At 45.0% G+C, this 22301-nt stretch overlaps 1 protein-coding gene across 1 annotated transcript in view; it reads left to right on the top strand.

Moving 5' to 3' along the window:
• The window catches only part of xirp2a (xin actin binding repeat containing 2a), a 97189-nt gene that overhangs the window by 59653 nt on the left and 15235 nt on the right, over positions 1 to 22301 (top strand). The window contains exons 3-7 of the mRNA XM_078403779.1: positions 4473 to 4609; positions 8622 to 8750; positions 11931 to 12041; positions 16260 to 16326; positions 21681 to 21796. Of these exons, the coding sequence (XP_078259905.1) occupies positions 4473 to 4609; positions 8622 to 8750; positions 11931 to 12041; positions 16260 to 16326; positions 21681 to 21796 (560 nt within the window). The remainder of the gene's footprint in view (positions 1 to 4472; positions 4610 to 8621; positions 8751 to 11930; positions 12042 to 16259; positions 16327 to 21680; positions 21797 to 22301) is intronic.

Raw genomic sequence — 22301 nt, 5'->3', positions numbered from 1 at the left:
CATTTTGGGTAGGGACCCTTCTTCAGACTGATTGTGGGGGAACTGAAAGCAAGAAAAGACCAGGAAAAATCAGGGTCGACAACAGGGAAGTTCCCTGATAGGCTGATTGTTGGCAAGAGACGGTGTAATCCCAACAGGGATACATCGTTGCAAATTGTGGAACGAGTTAATGGACCTTTAGTGGAGGAAGGAGTCAAGGGGCGGGAAGAGGGTGGGGAGGTCGAGTGTCTGTAAAAGTCACCTAAAATTAGAGAATTCAACATTCATACAGCTGATTTGTAAGGTATCCAAGCAAAATATGAGTTGCTGTTTCTCCAATTCATGTGTGGCCTCACTTAGATAGAAAGATCAGAATAGGAATGGGAAGGGAAGTTGAAATGGTTGGCAACCGGGAGATCCAGTAGGCCTTGGTGGACCGGGCGTAAGTGTTCAGCAAAATGGAGTGATTTATCAATTGTTCTCGAGTCATAGAGTTATACAGCATGGAAACTGGCCCTTCAGCCCAACTTGTCCATGCTGACCAAGATGCTTCATCTACGCTAGTCGCATTTGCCTGCCTTTGGCCCATGTCCCTCTAAAGCTTTCCTAATAGAGACCTATCCTCACTTACCTCCATATAAACACTAACTTTGATGAAGTGCAGTGTAAAGGTGGAAACCTTGTTGTGGGAATGGCCTGCAGGATATTCCATGAGTGCTTGTGTTCGCCCATGGGAGCATGAAGATATGCCGAGTGTACTGCCCCGTCTGGTCGAAACAAGGAACTGCAGATGCTGGATAAAACCAAAGTTAGACACAAAGTGCTGGAATAACTCAGCGGGTCAGGCAGCATCTCTAGAGAAAAAAGGATGGGGTACCTTTCTGGTTGGGATCGTTCTTCAGACTGAAAAAATGGGGGGAACGTACTGGAGGCGAGAAAAGACCATCCTAGTCATTTAACCAGTTTCACAGTTCACAATAATATAATCCTCTTGCGATCCCACCATTCCTAGCCAACAATTGGACTGCAAGGGAACCTCCCTGCCTGAGGTCATCTTTTGCTGGCAGACACTGATTTGTCCTGGTCTTTTCTCGCTTCCAATTTTTCACACCTCCCCACCTCCTACTTTCAGTCTGCAGAAGAGTCCTGACCCGAAACATGTTCTCCATGTTCTCCAGAGAAGTTGACCCGCTGGGTTATTCCAGCACATTTGTGTCTATCTTGTGCCTCAGTTGGTACTTGTACTTCCTCAGAAGCCCCCAATTTCCCATTGACCAGTAAATTACCAGAAATGGGGACATACAATTACAGTCACAGTATATTTACGGTTTTGGTCACCCTGCTACAAGGAAGATGTCATTAAACTGGAAAGAATACCGAGAGGATTTACAAGGAAAGTCAAGGAATTGCAGATGCTGGTTTACAAAAAAAAGTCACAAAGTGCAGGAGTAACTCAGTGGGTCAGGCAGCGTCTCTGGAGAACATGGAACACGTCCAAGGGAAGGCGATGGCTGGATGGCTGAATGGCTGGATGGCTGGATGGCTGGATGGCTGGATGGATGGATGGCTGGATGGATGGATGGCTGGATGGCTGGATGGATGGATGGCAGCAGCCTGGGGCTCACCTGGAACTCTTAACAACTAGAGTTTGGACAGGACTTTGAAAATGGCGCCAAAAGATGGCGCCTCTTGCATGCGGGATCAGTGGACTATTTCTGTACACTTAGCTAATCGTGGATGTGCTTGGGTATGGCAATACTCTACTAGACTATAAGAAAAGAATTTCACTGTGCGTTTGCACTTCGCCCATGTGACAATAAAAGCACCATTGGATAGGTGACGTTTCAGGTTTGAAGAAGGGTTCCCATCCAGCACTCCAGCACTTTGTGTCTTTTTTCAAGCACAATGCCACATTGCCTGGCTACTTCTGCACATTCTGATGCAATCATTATCAGAGAGTGGTATCATGTGGAGAAATGGCAGTCTGTTTTAAGAGCTGTCTTTATATTTTGCATTAAACACGGCATGGGGTCAATTTTCCAGGTGGCTACAACTACACATCTTCCCACTGGCAAAGTTGAGACGGTGATCTTATTACCATTGGATATTTACAAATATAATTTTCTTGGAACACAAGCCAGGGAAATATGATACAGCAACAGAAAATGTTCAGCTGTGCCTCCAATCAAATAGATTCCCAGAGGAAGAAACCTGTGAGCGTTTCAAACTAGTCTGTTAGCTTGCAGTGAAGTAGGAAGAAGAGTCCCAATCCAAAACGTTGCCTGTTCATTCCACTCATTCATGCTGCCTGACCCACTGAGTTCCACCAGCACTGTGTTTTGTTTAGGCTTGCAATGCTCATTGAAACTTGAGAATTATGTGATCACATCAAATATCTCATATTTTATGTCCTATTGGTGGAAAGACCCGTGAAACGCACAGCTAAGCTATGGTCTAAAGTGTGGTGAAACTTTAAGGGCTTAAGGCATGATTTCAGTTTCTAATGCCTGACTTCATTTCAAGAGTCAAAAATGTCTAATTGTCATATGTTCTGGTAACAGAACAATTAAATTCTTGCTTGCAGCTTTGCAGGCCCATTAATGAAATACAATAATCAATATTAAAATAAATTAATAACTGGTAATGCTAGATAGCTATAATAGAGCAGAACTGAAGTATGTAACGCAATGAAAACAAAGTCCATACAGTAGATCACAGTTGCTGAGGTTAGTGTTGTGCAGTGTTCAAGAGCCTGATGGTTGTTGGGAAGCTGTTCTTGAACCTGGAGGTCATGTTTTTCAAGCTCCTATACCTTCTTCCCGATGGTGGCAGCAAGATCAGAGCATGGCCAGGGTGGTGTGGGCTGTTTGAATCATGGGTATGCACAAAATTAACAAAATAAATGCAGTGAGATTGCAGAATATAATTAGAGATGAACATCTGCTATGGAGCAAACAATCCTTGGTAATTCCAGATATGGCGGGCAATTGTCTTTTTACATTCCATCAAGTATATTCTTGATGGCAACCAGCATAATCAAGGACGAGTCTCACCCCGATCACTCCCTCTTCTCCCCTCTCCCTTTAGGCAAGAGGTACAGAAGTGTGAAAACGCACACCTCCAAATTCAGGGACAGTTTCTTCTCAGCTGTTATCATAGAACTGAACTATCCTATCAACAACTAGAGAGCAGTCCTGAGCTATTATCTACCTCATCGGAGATCCTCGGACTGTCTTTAATCGGACTTAACTGGACTTAATCTCACACTAAACGTTATTCCCTTTATCATGTATCTGTATGCAGAGGATGGCTCGATTGTAATCATGAATAGTCTTTCTACTGACTGGTTAGCATGCAACAAAATGCTTTTCACCGTACCTTGATACACATGACAATAAACTAAACTAAACTAAGCTAAAACTAAACTCTTCATCTCCAAAGTTGAATCAAACTTTTTTGCCACATCTGGAAAGCAACAAGTCTCCATGATTTTTAAAATATATTTTTGTGTAATCTTAGAATTTGGTAGCAGGAGGAATTCAACAATAATTGTAGGATAATAGATGAAAAACGTTGATCCCTCAATTATGCGAGCTAACGTGGTTTCAATATTAACTCTGTGTGGGAGGTTTACATCCATCAACAGATAGAAATGCTTTGAAGCCCAAAGCTTGTGAATTGCATAAAACAATGCCATATCTACAGAATCGTTGAATGTTTAAGTTCACATTCCTTTCACATTTTGCATTTTTATAATCCATCTTCTGTCCAACACATTAGGCACCTTATACTATCCTAGTGCTATTTTCCATTATTACTTGGTTTCTGGGAAGATTCCACTGCCTGCAAATTCATGATATCCTAGTCTACTGTGCATGGTTAGTTTGGAGATATCTATGAAGCATCTCACAAAATATGTCTCCACATAGACAGTGTCAGGGGGTCAGTCACGAAGAACAACCTCAAAGAACGTCTCAATAAAAGAGATCTTGTACATTTTCAATTGCTATTGTCTCCCCATGTAATGGGGTATGGGGGGGTTGTGTAGTTGTGTGTTGGCAGCTGGCATTGTGACCTATGCCAGTACCACCAGTGCCCTGCTCTGGAAACGTAATGAACTTCAATCGCCTAAGATGGCACAGTGGTGGAGCGGTTGAGTTGCTGCCTTACAGCGCTAGAGATCCAGGTTCAATCCTGACTACGGGTGCTGTCTGTGTGGAGTTTGCACATTCTCCTTGTGACCGCATGGGTTTTCTCTGGTTTTCTCTGGTTGCTCCGGTTTCCTCTGACACTCCAAAGATGTGCGGATTTGTAGGCTAATTGGCTTCTGTAAATTTACCCTAGTGCAAAGGGTAGAACTGATGTATGGGTGATCGGTTGTCGGCATGAACCCGATGGGCCGAAGGGCTTGTTTCTGTGATGTGTTTCTATAAAGTCTAAAGTCTAAAGTCAATGGTGTAAGTCTTGAAATCCATCTGTATTTGCACTTCCAGCTGCTGCCACATACGGGGAGCCCGGCCTGGCCGATAGTGTACCCCTTGATATCCAGGAATCCGTTTCGCTGAAGAAGAGGTTGGCGATGTATCAGGCCGCCGTGTCCAAGAAGGAGAGCAGCTGCTCTATGGCCACTGTAAGTTTATCTTCATACGTTCCAGGAACAGAATTAGGCCCTTCGACCCATCAAGTCTACTCTGCCATTCAGTCATGGCTGAGCTATCTTTTCCTCTCAAGCCCATTCTCTTGCCTTCTCCACATAACCCCTGATACCCTTACTAATCAAGAATCTGTCAATCTCCGCTTTAAAAATACCCAAAGACTTGGCCTCCACCGCCGTCTGTGGCAATGAGTTCCACAGATTCACCACCCTCTAGTTAAAGAAATTCCTCCTGATGTCCTTTCTAAAAGTGCGTCCTTTTATTCTGAGGCTGTGTCCTTAGGTCCTAGACTCTCCCACAAGTGGAAACATCCTCTCCACATTCATTCCATCCAGGCCATTTACTACTACGTAAGTTTCAATGAGGTTCCCCCCTCATTCTTCTAAACTCCAGCGAGTACAGGCCCAGTTCTGTCAAATGCTCATCATATGTTCACCCAATCACCCCAGGATCATTCTCGTAAACCTCCTGGACCCTCTCCGAAGCCAGCGCATCTTTCTTCAAATATGCGGCACGATCCTTTCTGTAAGTATCAGTCCTCCTGATGGCTTTGTTTCTAATGAAGATGATCACTGCTCGTTGTGCTGAGCATTTCCCCTTCTAGTTCTTGTCCTCTTCGACAGTAACAAAGCCTCAGCTGAAGTGTGGTCAACCTGGATCCAAAAGTCAAGGCTGTTTAATCGCCATATGTATTGGCCACGCAACAATGACATTTTTACTTGAAGTCATAGTCATACAGCACAGAAACAGGCCCTTTGGCCCAACTTGACCAAGGTGCCCCATCTGCCCTAGTCCCATCAGCCCATGTTTGGCTCATATTCCTCTAAACCTTTCCTATCCATGAACCTGCACAAATGTTTTTTAAATGTTGTGATAGTACCTGCCCGAACTACCTCCTTTGGTACATGGGTCAATAATAAAACTTCATTATACCAACCACCCTCTGTGTAAAAAAAAAATGTTGCCTCCCAAGTTCATATTAAATCTATCCCCTCTCACCCTACTTTCTGAAACTTAACAAGCCAGTAAACACAACTAGAGGACAGATAAATATACAATCATCAATAATACAATGAATTAATAACCATAATACTTGGTAACCATTACAGTGCAAATTGCAAAGTCTGTAGTACAACCAAAGACACCATCCATAGAAGATCACAGTTGCTGAGTTTAGTATGTAGGAAGGAACTGCAGATGCTGCTTTCAGGCCAGAACCCCACTTCAGACTCTACAGACTGAAGAAAGTTTCCAACCCGAAACGTCACCCATTCTTTTTCTCCAGTGATGCTGCCTGACCCGCTGAGTTATTGCAACATTTTGTGTCTTGCGGAGGTTAATGTTATGCAGTGTTCAAGAGCCTGATGGTTGTTAGGAAGAAGTTGTTCTTGAACCTGAAGGTCACAGTTTTCATGCTCCTGTATCTTCTTCCCGATGGTGTAGGAAAATAACTGCAGATGCTGGTACAAATCGAAGGTATTTATTCACAAAATGCTGGAGTAACTCAGCAGGTCAGGCAGCATTTCAGGAGACCCTTCTTCAGACTGATATCAGGGGGGCGGGACAAAGGAAGGATATAGGTGGAGACAGGCAGATAGAGGGAGAACTGGGAAGGCAGAGGGGAAGAGAGGGACAGAGGAACTATGTAAAATTTGGAGGTCAATGTTCATACTGCTGGGCTGTAAGCTGCCCAAGCGAAATATGAGGTGCTGTTCCTCCAATTTCTGGTGGGCCTCACTATGGCACTGGAGGAGGCCCATGACAGAAAGGTCAGACTGGGAGTGGGAGGGGGAGTTGAAGTGCTCAGCCACCGGGAGTTCAGGTTGGTTAAGGCGAACTGAGCGAAGGTGTTGGGCAAAACGATTGCCGAGCCTGCGTTTGGTTTCGCCGATGTAAAGAAGTTGACATCTAGAGCAGCAGATACAATAGATGAGGTTGGAGGAGGTGCAGGTGAACCTCTGTCTCACCTGAAAAGACTGTTTGGGTCCTTGGATGGAGTTGAGGGGGGAGGTAAAGGGACAGGTGTTGCATCTCGTGCGGTTGCAGGGGAAAGTGCCCGGGGATGGGGTGGTTTGGGTAGGAAGGGACGAGTGGGCCAGGGAGTTACGGAGGGAACGGTCTCTGCGGAACGCAGAAAGGGGAGGGGATGGGAAGATGTGGCCAGTAGTGGGGTCCCGTTGGAGGTGACTGAAATGTTGAAGAATGATTTGTTTGATACGCTGGCTGGTGGGGTGGAAGGAGAGAACGAGGAGGATTCTGTCCTTGTTACAAATGGGGGGAGGGGGAGCAAGAGTGGAGCTGCGGGATGTAGAAGAGACCCTAGTGAGAGCCTCATCTATAATGGAAGAGGGGAATTCCCGTTTCCTGAAGAATGAGGACATCTCTGATGCCCTAGTGTGAAACACTTCATCCCGGGCGCAGATGCGGCGTAGACGGAGGAATTGGGAGTAGGGGATAGACTTTTTGCAGGAGACAGGGTAGGGCCCCGGGGAGGTGGCGGAGGTCGGCGGCAGCGGCGGTGGAAGCCTCAGGTAGGCCTTGGATGTCGGCAGCAGTGGCGTCGGCAACAGGAGACAGACTAGTGACTGACATCTACTATAAACCCACTGATTCGCACAACTATCTGGACTACACTTCTTCCCACCCGGTCCCCTGCAAACAATCTGCAGTTGTTTGTTTCTACTACAAATAAAATGATAAGCCCTGTAGTGGACAACGGCAATAACAGACACCACCCCCCCCACCCACCCCCATGGTGCATTATAATGAGGATTATCTGTATTAACGTCTGGTTACCAAGACAGATTCTTGATTTGTTGCATCATTAATTATTGTATGTGTATCAATGTGTTTTTCATTTATGGGCCGGTAAAGCTGCAGCAAGTGAGAATGTCATTTAGTTTTGTTTAGTTTATTGTCACGTGTACTAAGGTACAATGAAAAGCTTTTGTTGCATGCTAAATCAGTCAGCAAATACATGATTCCAATCGAGCCATCCACAGCATCATTGTTCCTTTGCTGGTACATATGACAATTAAATATACTTGAGCAAAGCGCCGTGTTGGAGGAACTGAATGTGAGTTCATTAGAAAGGGTGTCAAGGGTTACGGGGAGTAAGCAGGAGAATGGGGTTGAGAGGGAAAGATAGATGAGCCGTGATTGAATGGTGGAGCAGACTCGATGGTCCAAATGACCTAATTCTGCTCCTATGTGTTATAATCTAATGGGTAAGGGTAGCATCTGATGGGGGAATGGACAGACGACGATGTTTAGGGTCGGGACCCGGTTTCAGACTCTTGAATTTTGACAATGTTTCCAACAAGCACCAGAGAACCGGTTTTGATCCTGACTACAGGTGCTGTCTGTACAGAGTTTGTATGTTCTCCCTGTGACCATGTGGGTTTTCTCTGGGTGCTCCGGTTTCATCTCCAAAGACATGCAGGTTTGTTGGTTAATTGGCTTCTTTAAATTGCCACTTGTGTGTAGGATAAAACTAGAGAATGGGTGATCGTTGGTCGGCGTAGACTCGATGGGCCAAAGGGTCTGTTTCTGTGCTGCATCTCAATACTAAACAAAGTGCTGTCTGTGCGGAGTTTGCACGCTCTCTTTGTGACAGCTTGTGTTTTTTCCGGGTGCTCCGGTCTCTTTCCACATTCCGAAGACATAACAGGTCTGTAGGTTAATTGGCTTTGGTAAAACAAATTTGTAAATTGTCCCTAGCGTGTAGGATAGTGCTAGCGAGTGGGGTGGTCTCTGGTCGGGCTGGACTCAGTGGCCTGACGGGCCTGTTTCCACGCTGCATCTCCAAAGTCTAAAAGTCTAAAGTAAACTCAAGCTTCCAGTTATCTTTAGTCCTTCGCTGCAAGCTGTGCGTGTTCATCCAAGATCTTGTTTCAGCAGACAGCAGGAGACTGATGCGTGTGGATGTGTTTGAGTGGAGAGAGGGGTTTACAAGGCTGTGACGTTTCTTTGCCATCTTTCTGCCAGGATCCTGAGGAGGAGGAGGCGCGGGCATTGCCCGGCGGTCTGGCGAGCGTGAAGAAACAATTTGAATCACAGGGGACGGTCTCCTCCCACAGCGCGGCTCACCACCACTACCAGCAGCGGTCCATGCAGGTAACTGGCCCCAGCAACTATCAAACCACAACTAACACTGGGGGCATCATCGGCTGACACTGCAAGAAAGGAATTATGGAGCCCATTAGGGACGGCACAGTGATGCAGCGGTAGAATTGCTGCTTCACAGCGACAGGGACCCAGCTTCGATCCTGACTACGGGCGCTGTCTGTGTGGAGTTTGTTCTTTCTCCCTGTGACCTTGTGGGGTTTCTCCGGGTGCTCAGGCTTCCTCCCACACTTCAGAGAGGTTCAGGTTTGTAGGTTAATTGGCTTCTGTTCCTCGTGTTTAGGATAGAATTACTGTACGGATGATCGATGGTCAGCCTGGACTCGGTGCGTCGAAGGACCTGTTTCCATGCTCTATTGCTCTTTAAAGTCTAATGGCTTCTGCGTCGTTACAGCTGACACATCTCGAAAAGGAATAATGGAGCACAGGCTCTCAATGCCTGTAGCCTGGTTCTGTCATTTCTGCAGCAGGTATTACCAAAGGTACAGAAGCATGAAAGCGCACACCACCAGACTTGGTGAACAGCTTCTTCCCCTCCTGTATCAGGCTTCTGAACTGCCTGCCCTTCCATAAGCGAGGGTAATATCAGATTCACCTCTACCCCATTGCACACATTGGACTTTGTCTCTGATGCACTACACTGCTGAGAACTATATTCTGTACTCTTCATCTTCCCCTTTGCTCTACAAATTGTACTTGAGTTTGACACCTATTTAACAAGCATGCAAAGCAAAGCTTTTCACTGTATTTAGTTTAGTTTTAGAGACAGCATGGAAAGAGGCCGATAGAATCCACGCCGACCATCGATCACCCATTCTGAAGAAGGGTCTCGACCCGAAACGTCACCCATTCCCCTCCAGAGATGCTGCCTGTCCGGCTGAGTTACTCTAGCATTTCGTGCCTATCTTGGTTTAAACCAGCACCTGCAGTTCCTTCTTACACATTTCATCTGCAGTTCCTACCACAGTTCATCTGTGTTGTCCCACTTTCTCATCCAAAACTGACCTTTCCTGCCACCTAGTGGTAGATCGTCAGTAGGGCTAACTGACTGATTTCCCAGCTGAACTCTATTGAGTCATAGAGTCATAAAGCGTGGAAACAGGCCGATCGGCCCAACTTGCCCACGCCAACCAACATGCCCCATCTACACTAGTCCAACCTGCCCTCCTGAACTACCACTCCTGAATTGTGGAACTCGTTAGAGGGAGGGGGGTTGGGGGGAGGACATTCAGAATATTTATTTTTGAAACCTCTGTGCAATGTGATTAATTCTCATCCACCATCTAATATTAATGTTTTGTTTAGTTTAAAAATAAAGCATGGAAACAGGTCCTTGAACCCACCAAGTACACGTTGACCATCGATTACTAGTTCTATTTGATCCCACTTTCTCATCCACTCCCTACACACTAGGGGCAATTTACAGAGGCCAGTTAACCTACAAACCCGCACATCTTTGGGATGTGGGAGGAAACCCACGGAGTCACAGGGAGAACATGCAAACTCCACACAGACAGCACCCAAAGTCAGGATCGAACCCGGATCTCTGGCGCCCTGAGGCTGTGTCTCTACCCGTGCTAATTTGTGCAGAACTTGGACAAACAAACCACATTTCTACAATAAGCAAAGCACAAGCTACTGGAGGAACTCCAGTTAAATTAAGTTTGCAAATCTTGGTCAAAATATCACCCAGCTTGAAAACTGAGGGTCTTTATTCTACACGTGCAACATTCAAAGAAGGAGATTGTTAAATATTGCATCTTCTGTAAGTGTTACCTTGGGATCTGCTTTAATTGATGGCAGACAGCAAATGTCAACCTAATCAAATAAGCGTATGTACCCCAAGGTGGTCAAATTTGACGCTGTTTGAAATTCCAAGGGATAATTTGGCTGGTTTGCAATTGAAGCACCAGATGGGATTGGTTTGCTATTACTTTCAGGAACATTTCAAAAATATCATTTGAAATGTTAATGTATTCAACTGTGAATACATTGTGGAATACGGAAGACTAATTTGGTCTCTGTCATTGTCAAAGCATGCAAAGATCTGGAAAAGACATAAGACTTGAATATCAACCCACCTGCCCTTCTGACCATCCCGAGACTCAAGGAGTATGGTGCTCCCTGATTGTATAAATGCAGGTCCACACCGATGTCCCGGCATCCTTGGTTCCAGAGCCTTGCGGGATTATCCGCTTTGCTGGACCAACAGAGGTCACATAATAATAATAATTCATAATTCATGATAATAATAATGCAGGTTGCTGCCCCCACTCAACATGTTGACTTATCCTGAGAACAAGAAAGGAGCACAAACTTTCTCTCAATGTCAGCAAAATAAAGTAGATAGTGATCGACTTCAGGAAGCGAAGAGGTGCACATAGCCCAGTAGACATTGACAGCGTATACATACACTGTGAGGGGGGATGTGCAAGCTCCACACAGATAGCAACCTAAGGTCAGGATCGGACTTGGGTCTCTGGCGCTGTGAGGCACCTGCTCTGCCAGCTCTGCCAGCTGTGCTGCCAAATTAGACAAATTGCAGACTGTCCATTTGCACTGTGCTTTGATGTTGGAGTAAGCTAAGTTGGCTTTGTGAAACTGAAGAAGGGTCTCGATCTGAAATGCCATCTATCCATGTTTGCCAGCGATGCTGTCAGACCAGGTGAGAGGTTTTTTTGTAAACCAGCATCTGCAGTTCCTTGTTTGTAATGCTTTGATTGCCGTGTCTATTATAGCTGATCGCAGTGCTGAGTGATTCTTTTTGGAATAAGTACATAAATCATAGGAGCAGAATTAGGCCATTCAGCCCAGCGAGTCTACTCTACCATTCAATCATGGCTGATGTATCTTTCCCTCTCAAACCCATTTTCCTGCCTTCTCCCCATAGCCCCTGACACCCTTACTAATCAAGAACCTATCAATCTCTGCTTTAAAAATATCCCATGACAATGGCCTCTACCACCGTCTGTGGCAATGAATTCCACAGATTCACTGCCCTCTGGCTAAAGAAATTCCTCCTCATCTCCGTTCTAAAGGTATGTCCTTTTGAGGCTGTGCCCTCTGGTCCTAGACTTTCCCACTGGCAGTATAATATAATGTACAAAAGCTGCTACGAAGGTGCCAGGCTATTCTGCTATTTTTGTGTTCATTTTACACTCTGCATTTCAGGATGTTACAAGCACCAATGAAATTACCATGCCCCACAACAGCAGGAAAACGGAGCAGGGAGATGGGATGCTGCAGGCTCATGAACAGCATGTGTCGTATCAAACGGAAACGGTAAAAACACCAGCACAACTCTTGAATAAGGCGATTTAAATTTAAATCACATTCTCCATTGTCGCCCTTTAAAAAATATTAACGTTTTTAACATTAACGGTTTACCCATTGATTAAAAGGTTTAGTGATCTGATCTGGGTTTGAGTACATTTTGTGGTTTTGAGAAACTAAAATTCAGAACAATAATAATAAGGGAACTCAAGGTAAAGGAACCTCTTGGAGGTAGTGACCATTATATGATTAGTTTTAATCTACAATTTGAGAGGGAGAAGGTTAAACCAGGAATATCAGTGTTGCAGTTGAACAAAGGGGAATATGAAGGAATGAGAGAGAAGCTGGCCAAGGTCAAATGGAAAGGGATCCTAGCAGGAATGATGGTGGAACAGCAATGGCAGGAATTTCTGGGCATAATCCAGAAGATGCAGGATCATTTCATTCCAAAGAGGAAGAAAGATTCTAAGGGGCAACCGTGGTTGACAAGGGAAGTTGGAGATGGAATAAAATTAAAAGAAAAGATGTATAAGATAGCAAAGAGTAGCAGGAAGCCAGAGGAGTGGGAAACTTTCAAAGAACAATAGCAGATAGCAAAAAAGCCAATATGGGCTGAAAAGATGAGGTACGAAGCGAAGCTGGCCAAAAATATAAAGGACAGTAAAAGCTTCTTTAGGTATGCTAAGAGAAAAAGATTAGTAAAGACAAATGTGGGTCCCTTGAAGGCAGAAATGGGTGAAACTATTATGGGTAACAAGGAAATGGTGGAAGAGTTGAACAGGTACTTCGGATCTGTCTTCACTAAGGAAGACACAAACAATCTCCCAGATGTACTAGTGGACAGAGGATCAAGGGAGACAGAGGAACTGAAAGAAATTTGCATTAGGCGAGAAATAGTATTGGGTAGACTGATGGGACTGAAGGCTGATAAATCCCTAGGGCCTGATGGTCTACATCCCAGGGTACTCAAGGAGGTGGCTCAAGAAATCGTGGACGCATTGGTGATAATTTTCCAATGTTCAATAGATTCAGGATCAGTTCCGGTGGATTGGAGGGTAGCTAATGTTATTCCACTTTTCAAGAAAGGAGCGAGAGAGAGAAAATGGAGAATTATAGACCAGTTAGCCTGACATCGGTGGTGGGGAAGATGCTGGAGTCAATTATTAAAGAGGTAATAACGGCGCATTTGGACAGCGGTAAAAGGATTGATCCAAGTCAGCATGGATTTATGAAGGGGAAATCCTGCTTGACTAATCTTCTGGAATTTTTTGAGGATGTGACAAGTAAAATGGATAAAGGAGAGCCAGTGGATGTAGTGTATCTTGACTTTCAGAAAGCTTTGGATAATGTACCATACGGGAGGTTGGTGAGCAAAATTAGAGCACATGGTATTGGAGATAGGGTATTGACATGGATAGAGAATTGGCTGGCAGGCAGGAGGCAAAGAGTAGGAATAAACGAGTCCTTTTCAGAATGGCAGGCAGTGGAGAGTAATATATTCTTTTATTTGTCCCACACCGGGGAAATTTGCAGTGTTACAGCAGCAAAGTGGATAGCAAGAGACATTCATTATAAATAAAAATAAAGATAAGGATAATTGTCATCATTTACTGTGTTTTGTTTCCTGTTAACTGGTCAGTTGACTGGTCTGCTGGGAGTAGCACTGGTTGTGCAGTCTCACAGCAGCGGGAAGGAAGGACCTCCGATATCTCTCCTTCACACACTTGGGGTGAAGGAGTCTGTCACTGAAGGAGTTACTCAGTGCAGTGACAGTGTCCTGCATGGGGTGGGAGTCATTGTCCAGCAGCGATGTTATCTTTGCCATCATCCTCCTCTCTCCCACCGCCTGTACTGAATCGAGGGGCCAACCCAGGACAGAGCTGGCCTTCCCGATCAGCTTGTCAAGTCACTTCCCCTCCACTGCTGAGATGCTTCTGCTCCAGCAGAGCACTCCTTAGAAAATAGCTGATTCCACCAGTGTTGTAGAAGGTCCTTAGGAGTGTCCCCTGCACTCCAAAGGACCTGAGTCTCATCAGCAGGTAAAGTCTGCTCTGGCCCTTTTTGTACAGTGCATTGATACTTTCGGTCCAGTAAAGTTTATTGTTAAGGTAAACACCCAGGTACTTGTAAGAGTCCACTCTCCTGATGTCCATTCCCTGGATGTTCACCGGTGTCGGGGAGTCGTGGTTGCACCTGTGGAAATCCACCACCATCTCCCTGGTTTTCCCCGCGTTGATCCGGAGGCGGTCCCGCTGGCACCAGTCCACAAAGTCCCTGGTCATTTCCCTGTACGCCCTGTCATCGTCGTCTGTGATGGACTGGAGTGCCGCAAGGCTCGGTGCTGGGGCCGCAACTATTTACAATATATATTAATGATTTGGTTGATGGAATTAGAAGTAACGCTAGCAAGTTTGCGGATGACACAAAGCTGGGTGGCAGTGTGAACTGCGAAGATGATGTTAGGAGGTTGCAGGGTGACTTGGACAGGTTGAGTGAGTGGGCAAATGCATGACAGATGCAGTGTAATGCAGATAAATGTGAGGTTATCCACTTTGGCGGCAAAAATAAGGAGGCAGATTATTATCTCAATGGTGTCAGATTAGGTAATGGGGAAGTGCAACGAGACCTTGGTGTCCTTGTACACCGGTCACTGAAATTAAGCGTGCAGGTACAGCAGGCAATGAAGAAAACAAATGGCATGTTGGCCTTCATAATGAGAGGACTTGAGTACAGGAGCAAATAAGTCCTTCTGTAGTTGTATAGGGCCCTGGTAAGACCACATCTGGAGTATTGTGTGCAGTTTTGGTCTCCTAATTTGAGGAAGGACATCCTTGCTATTGAGGCAGTGCAGCGTAGGTTCTCAAGGTTAATCCCTGGGATGGAGGGACTGTCATATGAGGAAAGATTGGAAAGACTAGGCTTGTATTCACTGGAGTTTAGAAGGATGAGAGGAGATCTTATAGAGACGTATAAAATTATAAAAGGACTAGACAAGCCAGATGCTGGAAAAATGTTCCCAATGTTGGGGGAGTCCAGAACGAGGGGACACAGTCTAAGAATAAAGGGGAGGCCATTTAAAACTGAGGTGAGAAGAAACTTTTTCACCCAGAGAGTTGTGAATTTGTGGAATTCGCTGCCATGGAAGGCAGTGGAGGCCAATTCACTGGATGAATTTAAAAGAGAGTTAGATAGAGCTCTGGGGCTAGTGCAATCATGGGATATGGGGAGAAGGCAGACACAGGTTGTGGATGATCAGCCATGATCACAATGAATGGCAGTGCTGGCTTGGCCAAATGGCCTCCTCCTGCACCTATTTTCTATGTTTCTATGTTAACATTTCGTCCTTTCAAGTTGTAAAATGCACCAGTGTTTGAAAATTGCAGATATACTTTAAATTGTTGCAGGTTAAAGTACTTAGATTATACTTCAAGAGTGGTGCAGTGGGTAGAGCTACTGACTCATAATGACAGAAACCTGGGTTGAATCCCAACCTCGGGTGCTGTCTGTGTGGAGTTTGCACGTTCGCTCTGTGACCACGCGAGTTTCCTTCGGGTGCTTTGGTTTCCTCCCACATCCCAAAGATATGTAGGTTAATCAGCCTCTGTAAATTGTCCCCAATGTGTAGGAAGTGGATGAGAAAGTAAAATAAGGTAGAACTAGTGTGAATGCGTGATCAATGGTCAGCGTGGACTCAGTGGGCTGAAGGGCCTGTTTATGATGCTATGTCTCTAAACCATCTAAATACAATGAAAAGCTTTTGTCTGTGTGCATTTTAGCAGTCATCACAAAAAAAGCACCGAGTTTGTTTCAATATAAAAACCTGGAAAGTCTTGGTTTTTAAGTTTGTACTATGTACTAGCACTTCTAAAAAGTTTAAAATATATTGTCAATATTTTATAATTTTAAATTATCAGTTGTATTACAAAAAATGACAAGAGTTAAAACAATAAAATGTATTTATTAAGTTAGACAGACAGGCCATTAAATGACTTTGTTTAGTTTAGTTTATATTATTATTGTTATGTGTACCAAGGTACGGTCAAAAGCTTTCTGCTGCGTGTTAACCAGTCAGCGAAATGACTTATTGGGCAATAATCCTCCATAGACACCAGCAGCAAAGAATGATATGTGTACCAGCAACTTTTGGTCGACAAAAACATGCATATTTGTTGCATTTTTCTCCGTCCAAATGTATCGAGTATTAGTAACGTGCCAGTGTTTCTGCAGCTCAGTGTCGTCAAGCAGAACATTGAGCAATCGAGTGTTGTGGAAAGTTTTGAAAATCACATCACAGGTAAGTGCACGCATTGTATTTTATGTGTAGGAAACCCGAGTCATTTATTGATGCCAAGCTTAATGCACTTTTAGCTCCAAGCTGTTATTAATGCATGCAGTTCATAAGATCATAAGACCATAAGTGATAGTAGAATTGGGCCATTCGGCCCATCAAGTCTACTCCGCCATTCAATCGTGGCTGATCTATCTCTCCCTCCTAACCCCATTCTCCTGCCTTCTCCCAATAACCTCTGACACCCATACTAATCAAGAAGAGTAGTCATCCTGATCATCACATTACAGGAAGGATGTGGAGAGGGTGCAGAGGAGGTTTACCAGAATGATGAAAAAAGACACAAAGTGCTGGAGTAACTCAGTGCGTAAGGCAGCATCTTTGGAGAATGGTGTCCTTTGGTGATATTTTGGGTCGGAACCCTTCTTCAGACTGAAAGTGGGGTGGGGGGAGAAAAAGGCCAGAACAAATCAGGGCCAGCAACAGATGGCCTCAGGAAGGGTGGAGCCCATGTTGGTTGGGGATGGTGTGATAACAAGAATGTGAACTAAACTCCACTAGTCACGGGAGATGACTTAATGAAAGGGGGAATTGTACAAAAGGGATGGATCAAACTTGATCCTTTACTCAACCATACCTTTGAGGCATTTCGCATTTAAATAAGGCCTGTTTGCCATCAATCTGTAAAACATTAATTTGCCATATCATGTCTTGTCCCTTAAAACAAAGTGTCCAATAATTAAACATTTAATCTGTATCACTGAGAATTTCTACAGGAGTTCTGGTGCTCTTGACAAAATTTCATTCACAAATGGAGTTCTATCCAAGTTATTATGATGAACAGGATGAACATAAATAAAATTCCTGAATTATAATCCAGAGCTGTGCTGGGTTGAAAATGATGCTGAAAGTGCAGGGCTGGATCTTTGTTGTAAATGAAAAGTTTATTAGTCATCGAGTCATAGTCAGACAGAATGGAAACAGGCCCTTTCACCCAACGGGTCCATACCGACCTACATGCCCCATCTAGTCTAGTCCCATTTACCTGCATTTGGCCAATACCTCTTTAAAACTTTCCTATCCATGTACCTGTCCAAGTGTCTTTTAAATGGTGTTATAGTAACATAGAAACATAGAAAATAGGTGCAGGGGGAGGCCATTCGGCCCTTCGTGCCAGCACCGCCATTCATTGTGATCATGGCTGATCGTCCCCAATCAATAACCCATGCCTGCCTTCTCCCCATATCCCTTGATTCCACTAGCCCCTATAGTGCTATCTAACTCTCTCTTAAATCCATCCAGTGATTTGGCTTCCACTGCCCTCTATAGCAGAGAATTCCATAAATTCACAACTCTCTGGGTGAAAAAGTTTTTTTCTTACCTCAGTTTTAAATGGCCTCCCCTTTATTCTAGGACTGTGGCCCCTGGTTCTGCACTCGCCCAACATTGGGAACATTTTTCCAGCATCTAGCTTGTCCAGTCCTTTTATAATGTTATATGTTTCTATAAGATCCTCTCTCATCCTTCTAAACTCCAGTGAATACAAGCCTAGTCTTTTCAATCTTTCCTCATATGTCAGTCCCGCTAGCCCAGGGATCAATCTTGTGAACCTACGCTGCACAGCCTCAATTACAAGGATGTCCTTCCTCAAATTAGGAGACCAAAACTGTAGACAATACTCCAGTTGTAGTCTTACCAGGGCCCTATACAACTGCAGAAGAACCTCTTTACTCCTATACTGAAATCCTCTTGTTAAGAAGGCCAACATTCCATTAGCTTTCTTCACTGCCTGCTGTACCTGCACGCCAACTTTCAGTGACTGGTGTGCAAGGACACCCAGGTCTCGCTGCACCTCCCCCTTACCTAACCTAACTCCATTGAGATAATAATCTGCCTCCTTGTTTCTGCCGCTAAAGTGGATAACCTCACATTTATCTACATTATACTGAATCTGCCATGCATCTGCCCACTCACTCAACCTGTCCAGGTCACCCTGCAACCTCCTAACATCCTCTTCACAGTTTACACTGCCACCCAGCTTTGTGTCATCCGCAAACCTGCTAGTGTTGCTTCTAATTCCCGCTTCCAAATCATTAATATATATGGTAAACAGTTGCGGCCCCAACACCGAGCCTTGCGGCACTCCACTCGCCGCTGCCTGCCATTCTGAAAAGGACCCGTTTACTCCTACTCTGTCTGCCAACCAATTCTCCATCCATGTAATCACCCTACCCCCAATACCATGTGCTCTAATTTTAGTCACCAATCTCCCGTGTGGGACCTTATCAAAGGCTTTCTGAAAGTCGAGATACACTACATCCACTGGCTCCCCTTCATCCATTTTACTTGTCACATCCTCAAAACATTTCAGAAGATTAGTCCCCTTTTTTCATCTGCAACATTGACACTTCCGATTTAACCTTCTTCTCAAATTGCAGATTAAAACTAATCATATTATGATCACTACCTCCAAGCGGTTCCTTTACCTCGAGTTCTCTTATCAAATCTGGTTCATTGGACAACACTAAATCCAGAATTGCCTTCTCTCTGGAAGGCTCCATTACAAGCTGCTCTAAGAATCCATCTCGGAGGCACTCTACAAACTCTCTTTCTTGGGGTCCAGAACCAACCTGATTTCCCCAGTCTGCCTGCATATTGAAATCACCCATAACCACAGTGGCATTACCTATCTTACATGCCAGTTTTAATTCCTGCTGCATCTTACACCCTACATCCGGGCTACTATTTGGGGGTCTGTAGATAACACCAATTAGTGTCTTCTTGCCTTTACAATTCCTCAACTCAATCCACAGTGACTCTACCTCGTCAGTCCCTATGTCTTCCCTCACAAGGGACTGAATTTCATCCCTCACCAGCAGAGCTACCCCACCTCCTCTGCTCACCTGCCTGTCCTTTCTATAGGATGTATAACCCTGAATATTAAGTTCCCAGGTCCGATCCTCCTGCAGCCACATCTCTGTAATCCCCACAATGTCATATCTGAGTAACTGAGCCTCAAGCTCATCTACTTTCTTATACTTTGCACATTCAAATACAATACATTTAATTCCTTACTCATCTCACCCTTCACATCGATCCCTATTACACTTGGCTATACTCTCCTATCCCTTTGCAAATTTTCTTTCCCATTAATTCTGGGGTCATTAACTATCCCTTTACTCTCTTTCCCTTTAACTCCATCCTTGACTATCCCATTTGACACCCCCCCTCCCCTCCTTATTTAGTTTTAAACCACCCATGTAGCAGTGGCAAACTTGCCTGCTAGAATGCTGGTCCCTCACCTGTTAAGGTGCAATCCATCCCTTTTGTACAATTCCCCCTTACCCCAAAACAGATCCCAGTGGTCTAAGATTCTAAATCCCTGCCCCCTGCACCATTTCCTCAGCCACACATTCAGGTCCCATGTCTCCCTGTTCCTGCTGTCGCCAGCACGAGGAACTGGAAGCAAACCGGAGATAACCACCCTGGAGGTCCTGCTTTTCAGCATTTTTCCGAGCTCTCTAAAGTCACGCTGCAGAATATTCATCCCCTTCTTTCCGACATCGTTTGTACCACTTCCGGCTGTTCACCTTCGCCCTTGAGGATTTCCTGCACTCTGTCCGTGACATCCTGGATCTTGGCACCAGGGAGGCAGCACACCATCCTCGAATCCCGTCTGTTGCCGCAGAAACCCCTGTCCGTACCGCTCACAATGGTGTCTCCTACTACAACGGCGTTGCCTGACGTCGGCCTCTTTGGTTTTGGCTCAACAGCACTTTTTGCTTCACAAGCCAGTCTGCTGCTCAGTGTGGCAATGTCTTCTTCCCCAACAGCTTCCAAGTGGGTGAAGCTGTTCTCAAGAGGTACAACACCCGGGGACCTTTGCATTCCATGTTTCCTTCCCTTTCTCACCGTCAACCACCTTCTCTCTTCCAGTACCTTCGGTGTAACAATCTCACTGTAGGACTTGTCGAGGAACGAATCAGTTTCTCAGACGAACCCGAGGTCATCCACTTGCTTCTCCAGTTCCCCAACACGGTCCTTCAGGAGCTGAACCTGGATACACTTCTCACACTTGTAGCAGTCAGAGGCACCAGCAGTGTCATGACCTCCCACATCCTGCAAGCAGCACACCGAATCAGCTTGTTTGACATTTCCTTCTTGCGTCTCTCCGTCTCCAGCGCTTGGTGTGGCATCCTCCCTCGGCATCCTGGCCAAAGACTCACAGCCAAAGACTCTCACTTTACTCCAAGACTCGCAGCCAAAGACTCTCACTTTACCCACCGGGCACTTCCCTCCACAGGGCGCCACACTCAGACAGGGCTGCACCCCTTGAGCAAGCCTTGCTTATATCAGATGCTAAATTGACTAATTGTCCAATTTACCAATCTTCCAATCTAATTGTTAAGCCAATCCCCCACACTCACTCCTAACCTTCCTTCCTCTGATGAGCTTGAAGGTATGTGCTTTGCCCGACCTGCACTCAAAGACTACTAAAGTGCCGTTTGCACCCTTTTTATATCTGCTCTACCTGTGACTCACCAAGTCCAGCCAACGGTCGTTCTCGCGGCTGCTTTGCCCGACCTGCACTCAAAGTACCTGCCACAACTACCTCCACGAGCAGCTCGTTGCATATACCACCACTCTCTGTGTGAAAATGTTGCCCCTCAGGTTCCAGTTAAATCTTTCCCCTCTCACCTTAAAACGGTATCCTCTAGTTTTTGATTCCTCTACCCTGGGTAAAAGATTCTATGCATTCATCCTATCTATTCCCCTCATGATTTTACACACCTCCACAACTTCTGTGCTCCAAGTTCCAGTCTGCCAACCTCTCCCTAAAGCTCAAGACCTTGAGTCCTGGCAACACTGGCCAGTGCAAAAATGCAGCTCGTAGTGCCACTCCCTGACAGCGTCAGAGATCCAGCTTTGATCCTGACTAAAGGTGCTGTCTGTACGCAGTATGTATGTTCTCCCAGTGACTACATGGGTTTTCTCCGGTTTTCACACACATCCCAAGGATGTATAGGTTTATCGGCCTCAGTAAAATCGTAAATGTCTCTAATATGGAGGATAGTGCTAGTGTACGGGGTGATCGATGGCCGACATGGACTCTATGGGCCGAAGGGCCTGTTTGCACACTGTAGAATAATTGGCCCTCTGTAAATTGCCCCTAGTGTTTAGGGAGCCGGTGGAAAAGTGGGGTGACATAGTACTGGTGATTGATGGTTGGCGTGAATTTGATGGGCTGAAGGGGCTGTTTCTGTGTTGTATTTCTAAATTAAGTGATAATTGGGAGTTTTGTAAGATTTAATTTTGACACTCTCTGATCACAAGATTGATGTTGGTTTATGTTTGAGCAGTGGATGGAATGAGTGAAGAGGAGAGACCAACAATCTCCGCTCGAACGTTGATGCAACAGTTTGAGAAGTCTGCCCAACCCACTCAGCTGGCAACAAACACCAGCAAACAGATCAAGGTACACGTTAGGATGGACTTGAGTGTGTGCATCTTATAACAATGACTCTGTATATTGTTTGGCTTCTGGTTAAAAAAACATTAATGATAAATATTGCACATTTTCAATGCAGTGATTTCATCTGGAAAAAAAATGTACTCATTCTAACACTGTCTTGCTTTTTTTCCAAATTCTTTAACATTTATTTTCTCTGCTGCACATTATTGCATTTTCCTCTTCCTGTCATGACATGAAAAGTAAACGCCGCCCTTCCATCACTCTCCCTCCTCGTGTAAAGTGTTTTTTGTTCCATTAAGTCATACAATTAGGTATGCAAAGAAACGGTTGTGAAGAATGTAAGGATATCTTGAAGGAAAGACAAAGGTAAGAGAACTCTTGCGCGCTGCATGACCTCATTCATTACAAGTGGCAGGAAATTAGGGAATGGACTTTAAAATCTGCAGCAGAGACCCAGTTTGAAGAACTAACGCAATGTTGCAAAAGTCTTTTGTTTTGTTCAAAATGT

This window comes from Rhinoraja longicauda, chromosome 8 (assembly GCF_053455715.1).
Source record: "Rhinoraja longicauda isolate Sanriku21f chromosome 8, sRhiLon1.1, whole genome shotgun sequence".
Classification (NCBI taxonomy): Eukaryota; Metazoa; Chordata; class Chondrichthyes; order Rajiformes; family Arhynchobatidae; genus Rhinoraja; species Rhinoraja longicauda.
This window is presented reverse-complemented; position numbering and strand designations above follow the sequence as displayed.